The 12,205-nt window shown below is 46.0% G+C and overlaps 1 protein-coding gene across 1 annotated transcript in view; it reads right to left on the reverse strand.

Annotated features, from left to right (window-relative positions):
- The window catches only part of CSMD2 (CUB and Sushi multiple domains 2), a 540,846-nt gene that overhangs the window by 19,618 nt on the left and 509,023 nt on the right, over positions 1 to 12,205 (reverse strand). Inside the window, 5 exon segments of the mRNA XM_042948549.1 lie at positions 1,974 to 2,047; positions 2,385 to 2,558; positions 7,119 to 7,292; positions 7,727 to 7,906; positions 9,120 to 9,296. Of these exon segments, the coding sequence (XP_042804483.1) occupies positions 1,974 to 2,047; positions 2,385 to 2,558; positions 7,119 to 7,292; positions 7,727 to 7,906; positions 9,120 to 9,296 (779 nt within the window).

The following is a 12,205-nucleotide window of genomic DNA, read 5'->3' on the forward strand; positions in this document are numbered from 1 at the left end:
CACCCCTCCACGTAAGGGCTAGAAGGCTAGTGACACAGTTGTCACTATCTGTGTGCTCCTTCCCTGCCCTGTTCCTCCGCTCCCCCTCAGTGGTAACTACTACCTTGAATTTTGTTTTTAATTTCCTTGCTTTGTTAAAAAAGAATTCTATCACACATAGGCACATATCTCTCTCAACGATGTTGTTCCTAGTTTTAATCTTTTTGGAATAGCATCATACCACCTTTGTCATTCCATACTATGTTTCTTTTCTTTTTTTTTTAATGTTTTTAATTTATTTTTGAGACAGAGAGAGACAGAGCATGAGCAGGGGAGGGGCAGAGAGAGAGGGAGACACAGAATCCGAAGCAGGCTCCAGGCTCCAAGCTGTCAGCACAGAGCCCGACGCGGGGTTCAAACTCATGAACCACGAGATCATGACCTGAGCCGAAGTTGGATGCTTAACCGACTGAGCCACCCAGGCACCCCATACTATGTTTCTTTTTTAAAAAAAGTTTTCTAAATTTATTTTGAGACATGGACAGAGAGAGAGAGAGAGAGAGAGAGAGAGGGAGAGTGGGGAGGGGCAGGAAGAGAGGGAGAGAGAATCCTGAGCAGGCTCCACACTGTCGGTGCAGAGCCTGACACAGGGCTTGAACTCATGAACAGTGAGATCGTGACTTGGGCTGATATTATGGGCTGATATTCAGAGTCGGGTGCTTAACTGACTGAGCCACTGGGGCTCCCCCCTGACTGCATTGCGTAGAGCTGTAGTGCATTCATCTGTCCTGCTAATACACCATTGTGTGACTTTACCACAATTTTTCTCATGTTTTGGTAACATGTGCAAGAGTGTCTTTGGGGTTAGTTTCCAGGAATGGAGCTCTTGGGTCACAGCATGTGTGAATATTTAACTTTATAAGACAATGCCCCGTTTCCAAACCTCACCCAGCTCTCTGGTCTCTTCTCCTCTGTTCACAATGCTCTGGACTTGCTGGCTCGCCCGCCTACCAGTCCTCCAACCTGCTAAGCACTCCCCTGCCTTGACGCCCCTCTGCACTGGCCGCTCCCTCTGCCAGAAATACCCACCCAGCTCTGCCCGGGGCTGGCCCTTCTCATCACAGAGGCCACAGTTCAAGTTCAGGAGGCCTCTTCCCTCACCCCGCTTCCTAAAATAGCAACCCACCCCATCACACCCCTTTATATTATATGGTACATAGTGCTTATTGTTGTCAGAAATTATCCTGTTTATTGTCACCAAGTGGAGAGCTTCCTAGAGCGGGCACCTGGCCTGTCTTGTTCCCACTGTATTCCTAGCACCTGGAGAGGTTATGCCGCTAAATATTTGTTAAATGAATGCAGATTGAGTGAATGCGTCACATTCCTTGGCTGGATCCCAATGTGCCATTTCTTCTGGGCACATCTTGGGCTCCAGTTAATCGTCCCACCTTGAACACAACTGTACTTTCCTGCTTCCTGTTCTCTATTCTGTGCGTCCCATCCACGGCTGTCCAAATCCCTTCCTTCTCCTTGAAGCTCATTCTGAGATGTGTCCATGAAGCCTGTATCCTCCTGGAAGGTGTCCATGGAGCCTGCCTCCCGTGTGGCATCTGCTCGCTCCTGCCACTCTGTCTAAGCCCTGTGTCTGTGAGTAGGGGATATGTGCCGTGAGGACAGAAGGTTATCTGTCTCACTCATTTCTGTCTTTCCAAAACCACCCGCCCCAACTACATGGGCCTGCTGGGAAGTGGTGCTGTCAATATGTGAGAATCTGCTCTCCCACATCAGGTTTTCGGATTGGTGTAAGTGCCTTCTGTTTCTGAATGGGCTCCTGTGTGGCACGGTTCAAAGAGGCAGAGCGCTTCCTGTCTCCAGCTTCCAAGGTTTTGTGTCCCACTGGTGCTGCCCCAGGGAAGATCCCTGAGTCTTTCGAGGCTGACAGCGATGTGAAGGGACAGGAGGCAGGAAGGCCCGATCTTGGCTGACCTCATTACCTGGTATCCCTGGGAATTGTTCTGTATCCCAAACTGCGGCACACCGGGGTCTGTGCACATGGTCAGCGTTGGGTCTGGATTGCAAAACAGAGAAACAGACCACATGGGCACTGAAGCTTTCATCGCCTCCGCTCACTCTGAGAAATAGGGGTAGGAGGGGAAAATGGAGCCAGATCCTGCCTCCCCCACCTGTTGGTATCTCCACCCAAGTCATACCCCCGGGCTATGTGATCCCCGGCAGCAAGTTCACTCTGGCTATTTCAATATCACACCCTGCTTTAAGAAGCTCAGAGGAGGACTTGTTCCCTTTTGCAAATGAGAGCACTGAAGACGGGGAAGGAAAGGCATCATCTTGGGCCTGAGAGAAGGATGCCCACCAGCTGGGACACTCTGCCCCAGACCACCTCTTACCTATGCAGCTGGGCTGGGTGCCACTCCACGTCCCGTCTGACTGGCAAAACCTCCGTGGTGAGCCCACCAGCACCAGAGGGGGCTGGCAGGAGAAGGAGACGGATGACCTGTAGGAGAAGCCTCGGTCCTCTCTCCTCCCACGGGCTGGGACGCCAGGATCTCCGCAGAACACGGCTGGAAAGACGAAGGGAGAAAGGCAGGTCTGAGTTGCTTTCTAGAACCCAGTCTGCCACCCCAGGCTGGCTTTCCTCCTGGTTCTACTTGAACTCTGCACACGGGGGCAGCCCCGGGTAAAAGATCACACTTGCCTCTCACACCTGCTGCCATGTGCTTCCTCTCCTTTCCATATTCAAACTGCTTGTTAATAATCCCCCAAGTAGTGAAGTAATGTTCTAGGAAGTATAGAACGTTGAGAAAAAATAAGCTAAAACTCACTACCGAAACTTTTTTTCCACTTTGATGCTCATTCTCTTCTAGCCTACGCTCGGCTGTATGTAACCTTGTGCGTGGCTGTGAACCCAATGTCCAAGTGTTGTAAACCTTGCTTTGTTTGCTTATTAGCCTGTAAACACTCTCCACGTTAATGACACCATTATCACAACTGGCCACATATGCAATGAAAGGTTGTGCCGTAACTGTAGTTTATCATAGTTAATCATTTGTATTAGGTATTTTCTATTATTATAACCTTAGATGTTATAGGGCTATTCTTGCCCTGGTAGTGTTTTCTTAGGGGGATTCTCTAGGACTTCATATGTTTAAAGGTTTAAACGTGTTTACAGGTCTTGACGTGGACTGGAAATGGCTTTCCAAAGAGTGTGCATTTACGTTGCAGCGAGTAGTGTATGAATGTGCCCATTTCATTGAGGTCATCAGGGAGATTCACTAGAGAATGATTATCAAATTCAAATTGTGTGACAGCAAATAGAATAAAGGCAGGCCCCTCTTCTGTCCCTTCAGTTCACTGTCTTAAGCGTTTGCATACATAGTTTACTAAAAATTCTTATTTCCTTAGGACGTTGCAGAAACAGACCTGTGTTTTAAAGGGGGTTGCCTGCAATAGTGATTTTGATGCCTTTTAAAATAAGCACAGAGGGATTCTACCTGTAGTTTTGTTCTTAGAACCAATATACTTTTATTTATTAAAAAAAATTTTTTTAAATGTTTGTTTTTTTTGAGGGAGAGAGCGCTTGAGCAGGGCAGCGGCAGAGAGAGAGGGAGACACAGAATCCAAAGCAAGCTCCAGGCTCCAAGCTTGTAAACACAGAGCCTGATGCGGGGCTTGAACCCACAAACTGGGAGATTGTGACCTGAGCCGAAGTCGGAGGCTCAGCCAGTGGAGCCACCCAGGCACCCTGAATCAATATACTTTGAAACAGCTATCAAGCCCAAAGATAATAAACAACCAGTGATGTGTGGTGTGGTGTGAGTAGGCCCAGGGGACCGCCAGCACTCTTGTGTCGTGTTGGTCGGAAAGCACGCTCAACTTGCACTTCTTTTCTGTAAACACTTGCTGTGGCAGTTCTACGAATCGCCAAGCCCCGAACAAACCAGCTGCCGTGGGGAGCAGCCGGATGGGTCTTCACACTGTTGATGTGCTCTGCTTAAAAGAAAGGGCCTCATGTCGATCATATGCGGCTCTGAAGTTCCATTTATTGAAGCAGTCTAAAATGAAAAATTAAATTTTATGTCTATTCTTTTCTCCTATCTTCAAAGTTCTAGTGGTGATAGCATGAGCTATAAATTTGAGTGAGAGTTTCAGAGAAAATTGGATCGATGATTGTTTTCAGACTAGACTTTGTCACTCACTCGCTATGTCAGGTCCTTTTTCTGAGCCTCATCTTCCCCACCAGCCACCGGAGAAGGGACTTCTCCTGCCCACCTCCCAGGATATGTCGTGGTGAGCATCAGATGTGACCATGTGTGCAAACGTCCCTTGAGGAGGCAACACAAAGCACTGCGAAATGTAAAACGTTGTCTGTATGGATGTACTGATGTGCTGTGACCTCTCAGCGGATGAGTTCACATGTGGGTAATCAGAGCAGAGCTAAAGGCCCAGGGTGACTCTTCTTCCTCATTCCTATTCTGCTTTGAATTAGATTCACTTCCTTCTCTATTAACTTTCAAAGACCATTTATTAAACACCTTTCAGCTCCTGATTTTCTGCTGTTTCTGGAGCCAAATAAGTCTGCAGGCATGAGCCCTGCCTTCTGAGATCTTGGAATCTAAGTCAGATAACACAGGAGGGTGTAAAAGATGAAAGGTACCAATTTTCAGTAACATGGCTTGAACATCAACAAAATTGACTGAAAGTACACAAGTGCATCAGATACTCAGGAGAAGAAGTGGAAGTTGCACATTTGGAAATGGTGCAATCAGGGGTGGCAGGGCGGTGGGGAGAAGTCAAGTTGAGAAGCTCTTTCTTAAAAACAGGGGTGCGGCCCAGCCAAATGAGAAGGTAGCATGGAAAGAGCTGAGTGGATCTGGGGAACATGTAGAAAGGGGGTGAGGCTGAAAATGAGTTGATCCTGATCTGCTACAGTATGGGGACAAAATCCTTGACCATGTTTAGGGAGTTCTATGAGGAAGAATGGTGTTACGAGGATACATTTGCAATAATACAGCAAGAGAATGACCAGGTTTGAGAAGCAGGTCTACGGAGGAAAAGACGCAATCTGGAGGAGGGAAGAGGAAGCACCAAGAACTGCGGGAGGCCCAGATGCAAAGTATGAACCAGTGATAAGAATTCCACGGTTTACTGCACACCTCAGTGGTCAGCCACTTGGCCGTGGTAAATATGTTGTGGAGCACAGTGGGTGAGAAATAAAGATATCTGACTTCTTACCAGCAATCTACAAGAAAATGGGCTACCAAAGGCAAAGCTCCCAAAGATACCACTTCAAGCATGAAGAACACCCTTGATGCTATGATATGAACGTGTGTATGTGCATGGAGTCAAGAGGTTCATAAACATAACCAAAATAAAATGGAATCAGGACCAGCAGGCTATGCTGGAAGAATCCTCTATGGAAGCTGGGGAGTCTAGTCTAACCAATCAGAAGTCAGTTACAGGCCGAGTTGACCAGATGTCACCAAATCCAGAAGAGGCAGCTCAATGAGCAAGAAGTACAAATGGATGACAAAGAAAGAACGGCTCCATCTTGCAGATAAGGAATGTGAGGCCAAAGAAAACAATGAGATACCTTTTAAAACTTCTTGTGCTAGTAAATATTAAAAGATATTGGCAAAATCCATTGTCAATGAGGATGTGAGTCACGACATATTCTCATAAACCGCTGGCAGGAGTGTGAGTGTGCTTTCTAGAAGACAGTTTGGCAACAGGTGTCAGGACGTAGAGAGTGCACGCCTGTTGGCTCAGCATTTTCTCTCTCTTAGGGCTTCACCACAAGAGTGAGGAGATGCTATCCTCAAGAACATTTATTGCAGGACTTCTAACAAGATTAAAACTGGAGAAACCTAAATTCATCACCAGTAGGAGAAGATTAAACCAGTTGTGGTATCTACAACAAAGAAATGCTTTATGCTATTACACATGATGATGTGTAGATCCGTATCGAGTGATGGAGAAAGGTGGTGATGGCCCATCAGGGAAGACAAGTCGTGAACTAGTAAGCACAGCATGATTGCAAACCGTTTACAGAAAACTGCACACCTCCTGCTATCTATGTAAGAAAGCCTTGTGGTCGGTGTGGAAGCACAGCCAAGAACTTAACCCTGGTTATCTTTGGGAAGTGAGAGTTCAGATGACTATTACATTCTTCTTTGTATTTTCAGATACGGTACATTTTTTTTTTTATGATGACCATAATTCATTGTTCAAAAGCAATTTGGCTATTTCTTAGGAAGAAAAGCAAGGTTTCTGAGTCTACATGCAACCCTGAACTTGTTACCTTCCTAATGTTTTTCTGAAGGTGTGCAAAGGCCTGAGGGGTTAACTGTGCATTAAATGCTGCCTTTCTTGCATCCACTTTTTGAGCTGCTGGTTCTAGTTCCTGCTGAAATTTCCCAAATGGAAGCGAATTTTCAGAGGCACCCAAACAATGTCATGGGTATGTTGGTAGTTTTCTACAGAATTAGATAAATGCCAAGTAGAAAGAAAAAAATAGGTCCTAGTGTTTGTCTAAAGCCTGGGCACCGACAAAACCTTCTAGGGCCCAATTATGTGCTATGACAAGAATAAGGGAATAAAAATAAATGGGATAAATATAATGGATATATATTTATTCATTATATATAATGAATATATATAATGGATAAAAATAAAAATAAAATGGGATGGAATCGGGCTCCTGGGGACAAAATTAGGCCAGGTGGATAAGAAATAAACTCTTTCACCAAAAAGTCATGAATGCTCCAGGAATCTTTTCTGCACAGGCTATTTTCCATAAAGACACGTACATTTCCAGCATGGGTCCCTTCCAGATCTTTGGGAACTATCCTATCCAGTGAACAACCTTTCATGTTAAGAAACACTTCCCTTATCTCCAGCTTCATTTCCTTCCAATGTCACTCCACAGTGTCCACAGCCAGAGCTCAGTTAGGATATTCTCCTTATTTTCCTTTAAATCCCCTCTAATAGCATCTCTGACAAAGCTCGCCCCTGATTTTGGGGAGGGCAGTACCTATTCTAGGCCTTCCAGTAGCAAAGCTCTGAGGCGGGAACAGGCAGGAGCCAGCAGATAAGATGCACAAAGGCCCTGGTGAGCAACTTACGGAAACACTGAGGCAACTCTCCAGTCCAGGATCCATTCCCTTCACAGGTGAGCACTGCAGGCAGGGACAGCTGGTACCCCTCCAGGCAGGCATACGTCACGCTTGAGCCCCACATGAAGTCAGACCCCACCACTTTCCCATTGGGGATGAGCTGAGGCGGTTTGCATATGATAGCTGGGGGAGGGGAAGACCAAAGCATGCTGAGTTCTGGTGCCATCCTAGGAAACCAGGCCCCACTCACCCAGCTCTGATGTCACCGGCTACCCTGAACCCTCTGGGACTCTGGGTTAAGCAGGGAGAATCAGGAATGCCCCCTCTTACTTTGGGAGCCAGGATCCTTTTGCATTTTACAATGCCCTCAAGTGTGACAACCCACTCCTCTCTTTGCACCGCCCTCCCTTTGATGTTCAAAGCCCAGGCCTTACCTTGGTACCTCTGACTCTCTCCTTGCAGATGTTCAGGGACCAGTCCTCACCTCACACCCCCCATGATAGGATGTTATTAGGGCTCTGACTTGTCACCTCCCTCCCTTCTACATGTTCAAGGCCCATGTCTCACTTTTGTATCTTCTTTGGCCCTCTGTCCACATGTGCAGCCCTCAGACACACCTTTGCAGACTGGCTTGGTACCATTCCATGTCCGGTCCTTGGTGCAGCTCAGCACAGACACCCTATGTGACTCCATCATGTAGCCAGGGACGCACTGATACGTCACAGTTTTGTTGTACCTGAAGTCATTGCCCAGCCGGAGGCCATTGGCTGGAATCCCAGGGTCACCACAATTTATGACTGGGATAAGGGAAATAAAGCATTGTTCGCTTTCAGTACAGACCCCGTTTCTCCCCAGCATTCCAGTACCATCCCTGGTGTTCCCTGCACATGTCCAGGAGGGAAGAGGGTCAGATCAGGGATGCCCTGTCTTCTCACAGACTCCTGGTTCAGTATTGCCCGTTCTAAAGTCACTTTGATCAAGTCTGCGAAGGCCCTCCTGCGAAGGCATCCCCACTGTCTTCACCCACACCATTCTTATGCATCCCAGCAACCTGGGCTATGAAGACCATCCTTATTTAAAGCCCACCCCTTCTAAGAGGAAGTACCCAGAGGCCTTAGCTCCTAAATGAGGCTGGCACCCAGAGAGGGAAGTTTTCAGGTCGATAAGCCTAACTGTGTTATTGGGCCTCACAGGACAATTTGTCTGCTGAGGGGCGCATGTCATTACTTGTTGTTCTGCTTAGGAGGCCCCTGTAGGGTCAGCGGCTTAGAAGCAGGGCCTTGTGACCTTGCAATGGCTGTATCTTTGTTACAGTATCAAGTGAGGGTGGGGTTTGGTGAGCTCTGGCCTCCCAACAGAAGTGAACTTGACGTGGGGATTTAGTCAGAGCTTGAAGTCATAAGCTAGGGCTTGGAAAGGGGCCGTGTTTTCAGATTCCTTTATCTCATCCCTTCCCTCCTTCTGGGTCCCACAGTGACAGTGACATCCTTACCGAGGAGAAAGGTCTGGGCCTGCCCCTGAGGGGAGCAGGAAAGGGGAGCAGTGGAGCTATCCCAGGCTTGGGAGCCAGGCTGGGGGTGGGTGGGGAATGGGTCCAAGGCTGAGAGGAACCCACAAAGATGGCAGACGGTGGCAGCTTTAAAGTGGGAAGAGAATCAGGCTGAGCCTGGGGAGTTTGTTTTAAAAGAGAACAAGAATGGCCAAGGAACAGGCTAGAGCCTGAGAAATAGCAAACGTATATATTCTTAACCTCCCCAAGCCTTGGTCACGTCATATGTAAGTGGGGCTCACAGTAGCTACTGGTCAAATGGCACAATGTATATAAAGCAAACCCCTTAGCTCAGTGGTGGTCACACAGTCTGTGCTGAATAATTAGACACCATCATTCAGAGGTGGGTCCCCCAATGTGGCCAGCCTCCCAATCTCCCACACACAGCCTTCTTTGGCATGGAGGAGACCAACTGCCTTGGCTACCACTTGCCATGGAGACCAGAGGGCCTGGGATCTTACCTATGCACTCTGGGTCACTGCCTGTCCAGGTGCCATTGACCGAGCAGTGTCGGCTGAGCAGGCCCGTGGCGTAGTAGCCTTCCCGGCATTCATAGACGATGGAGCTGGAGAAGCCCAGGCCATCACTGAACATGACTCTGGCATTGCTTGGAGTACCAGGGTTCCCACAAGAGATCACTAGGAAGCCAGAGGAGCACATTATTCACCAGAACAAGGACAGGTGTCACCCGGGGGACTGAGAACGGCCCAGAGTGCAAACCACGTGCCCTATAAGGACCCTGTGATTGAAATGTCTCTCATGCTGCTTTCAAGGTGAGATCTGAATGAATTTTTTTTTTTAATTTCTAAAAAGTAAAGACTATATCTGTTTTATCATCCCACCTAAAATTTTAAATAATTCCTTAATATTACCAAATATCCAATCAGAGCTTAGTTTCCTTAATTTCCTCAATTGTCGCCCGCCCCCCTTTTTTTACAGTTGATTTCTTTGAATCATGATTCAAATATGACATCTGATGGGCATGTCTCTAAGACTCTTTGAATTCAGAGACTCCTGTTCTCTCTCCTATAATTTATCTGTACAGAAACCACGGCATTTCTCCAGTGGAGTTTCCTACTTTCCAGATGTTGCTAACTCCACCAGTGAGGTATCGTTTGACTTATTGCTCTGTCCCCTGCAGTTCCTGTAGTCAAGTTCTGCTTCCTGGCAAGGGTACTTCATAGGTGGTTCTGTCTTTCCTACTGCATTGCACCAGGGGGCACAGCATGTTTGGTTGTTTCCTGGTTCATGATGGCGAGGCTGATCATTGGGTTCAGGCTTGTCCACCCAGTCTGGCATTACAAAGTTGCCATTGGGTTTCACTTACTGACTTAAGCAGCAATTGCTGACTGTTGATTTATTATTTCATTAGGGGACAGAAAATGGTGATACTAGCTCTATCACTCTTTCTGCATTAGCTAGAGTTCTTTAATCAAGAACTTGCCCATCATCAAATATTTGCTTACCCTAAGATGTAATTCATAAAGGAAGGCTGGATAATGCTTGATTTTTTTTTTTTTAAATCAGATGTCAGATAATGATTTGGTTTCCTAGCAAGATCCAGTGGTGACCAATAGTCATTTGGCTGTATGGATTTAAAACTTATATGTTGCCACCCATTGCCACTATTATTGATGCTTAAGTTATCCCATCTTTGGCTAGGGGAGCCTCTCCAAGTTGGCTCCTACATTCCTTTGACATGATCTCACTTGTCTGTGGTAGATTCCTCCCTGGAGTGACAAGATGTGTCATGTTCATGTTATATATTCTGCCCTAGTCCTAGAATCAGCCATTTGTCTAGAGAGCTCTGGTTCCTCTTAACAGAGAATGGATTCAAAAACCATAATCTGAAAGTTAAGGGTACTCATTGCTACTGAGATCATTGTTGATACTAGACTTTTAGAATGGGTAGAGCTGGGACAATACACTTGTAAATTGAAAATTCATTATGAGTTTATGCTGATATTACTAATCCAAATTTAGGATTAAGAGTTTTTCCCTAACTTCTTTATTTTTATATTATATCTCTTTAATGCTGAAAATCTTGGCAAATTTTAATTTGTTTTCAAGTAGTTTCAGAATATTAATATCAATATTATTACTAACGATCTGATTGCTAGAAACAATTTAAGATTTCATTGCCACTCTCCATCCTTAGGATATATATGCCATAGTCAAATGCCAATTTTTCCAGTCAGTTAAAATGATTCTCTGGGTTATTACATCACCAACTTAATATGTAGTTAGGTTAATTTGTTTTTATCTTGATTTTGATATTTAGAGATTGCTGTTTTCTAGGTTTTGCTTTAATTTTACTTTACTAAGTACATACAACATTCATGTGGTCTGAAAGTCAAATCTACAGATGATTCCTTTTTAATGAGCACAGCAGATAGGCCTTAACACCCATGGGTTCACCAAGTATTTGTGCTTCCAAGGTGCTGGGAACACAGTAGTAGTCATATCCCCTGCCCTTGAGGAGCTCAGTCCATCTTAAGAACCTACCTACAGACAGTTGAATTAAAATATGATGAAATAAGTGTTATATTTGAAGGAAAAAAACACACTAAGAAGGGAGGAGATAATTGGGGCTGGAGATAGGAATCTGAGTAGTACCTTGAAAGGTAAGTGGGAGCTTATTAAGGAAAGTCATGAAGAATCATATACATATCATACACACACACACACTTATTCCAAAGGCATTTACTTCCAGGTCCAGACTCTCAGCCACCCACTTTCTGTTCTCTGAACACTCCTGACATGGTGCATGAGTCCATGCTAGGATCTGAGTGGCATGAAAGGAGACCTGGGTCACAGTGGATATTTAACAATGCACAAAATTCTCCCCCTGTTGATACACTTTACAAACCTCTTACTATGCCTGCAAACTCCTATGGAAACTAACTTTGCAAAAGCACCCTCAAAGGCAGGATTTCCAGGGATGCCTGGGTGGCTCAGCTGGTTAAGCGTCTGACTCTTGGTCTTGGCTCAGGTCCTGATCTCATGGTTTGTGAGTTTGAGCCCCACATTGGGCTCTGTGCTGACAGTGTGGAGCCTGCTTGAGATTCTGTCTTTGTCCCTCTCTCTCTTTCTGCCCCTCCTGTGTTCTCTCTCTCTCTCTCTCAAAATAAATAAATAAATTAAAAAAAAAATAAAAAAAGGACTTCAGGCAGACAAGTGGGAGAGGGCACTAGCTCCATCTGTATCCTTTGCTGGGAAGGGGTCCCCTGATCAGGGGCCAGAATGTCTTCCCTGGCTCTATAAAACTACTCCACAACCTCAATGTCAAGAGCCATTCTCTGACCAGCTCATGCCTTCTGGGATTCATTCTCTGGAGATATTTTGGTTCTAATGGGACCTATCATCCACTGATCCTACCACTTTTTCACTGCCCCTTCTTCCACTCATAATCCTGCTCCCTTCTTATCCAGCACAGGAGCCAAGATCCATGATAATCCCCACCTTGCATATACCCGCACCTCTCCGGCCACTTGCTGCCAGTGTCTTAGCTGCCTGATAAAACCCCGACTGTATACCTAACACTTCA

Source organism: Panthera leo, chromosome C1 (genome assembly GCF_018350215.1).
Source record: "Panthera leo isolate Ple1 chromosome C1, P.leo_Ple1_pat1.1, whole genome shotgun sequence".
Classification (NCBI taxonomy): domain Eukaryota; kingdom Metazoa; phylum Chordata; class Mammalia; order Carnivora; family Felidae; genus Panthera; species Panthera leo.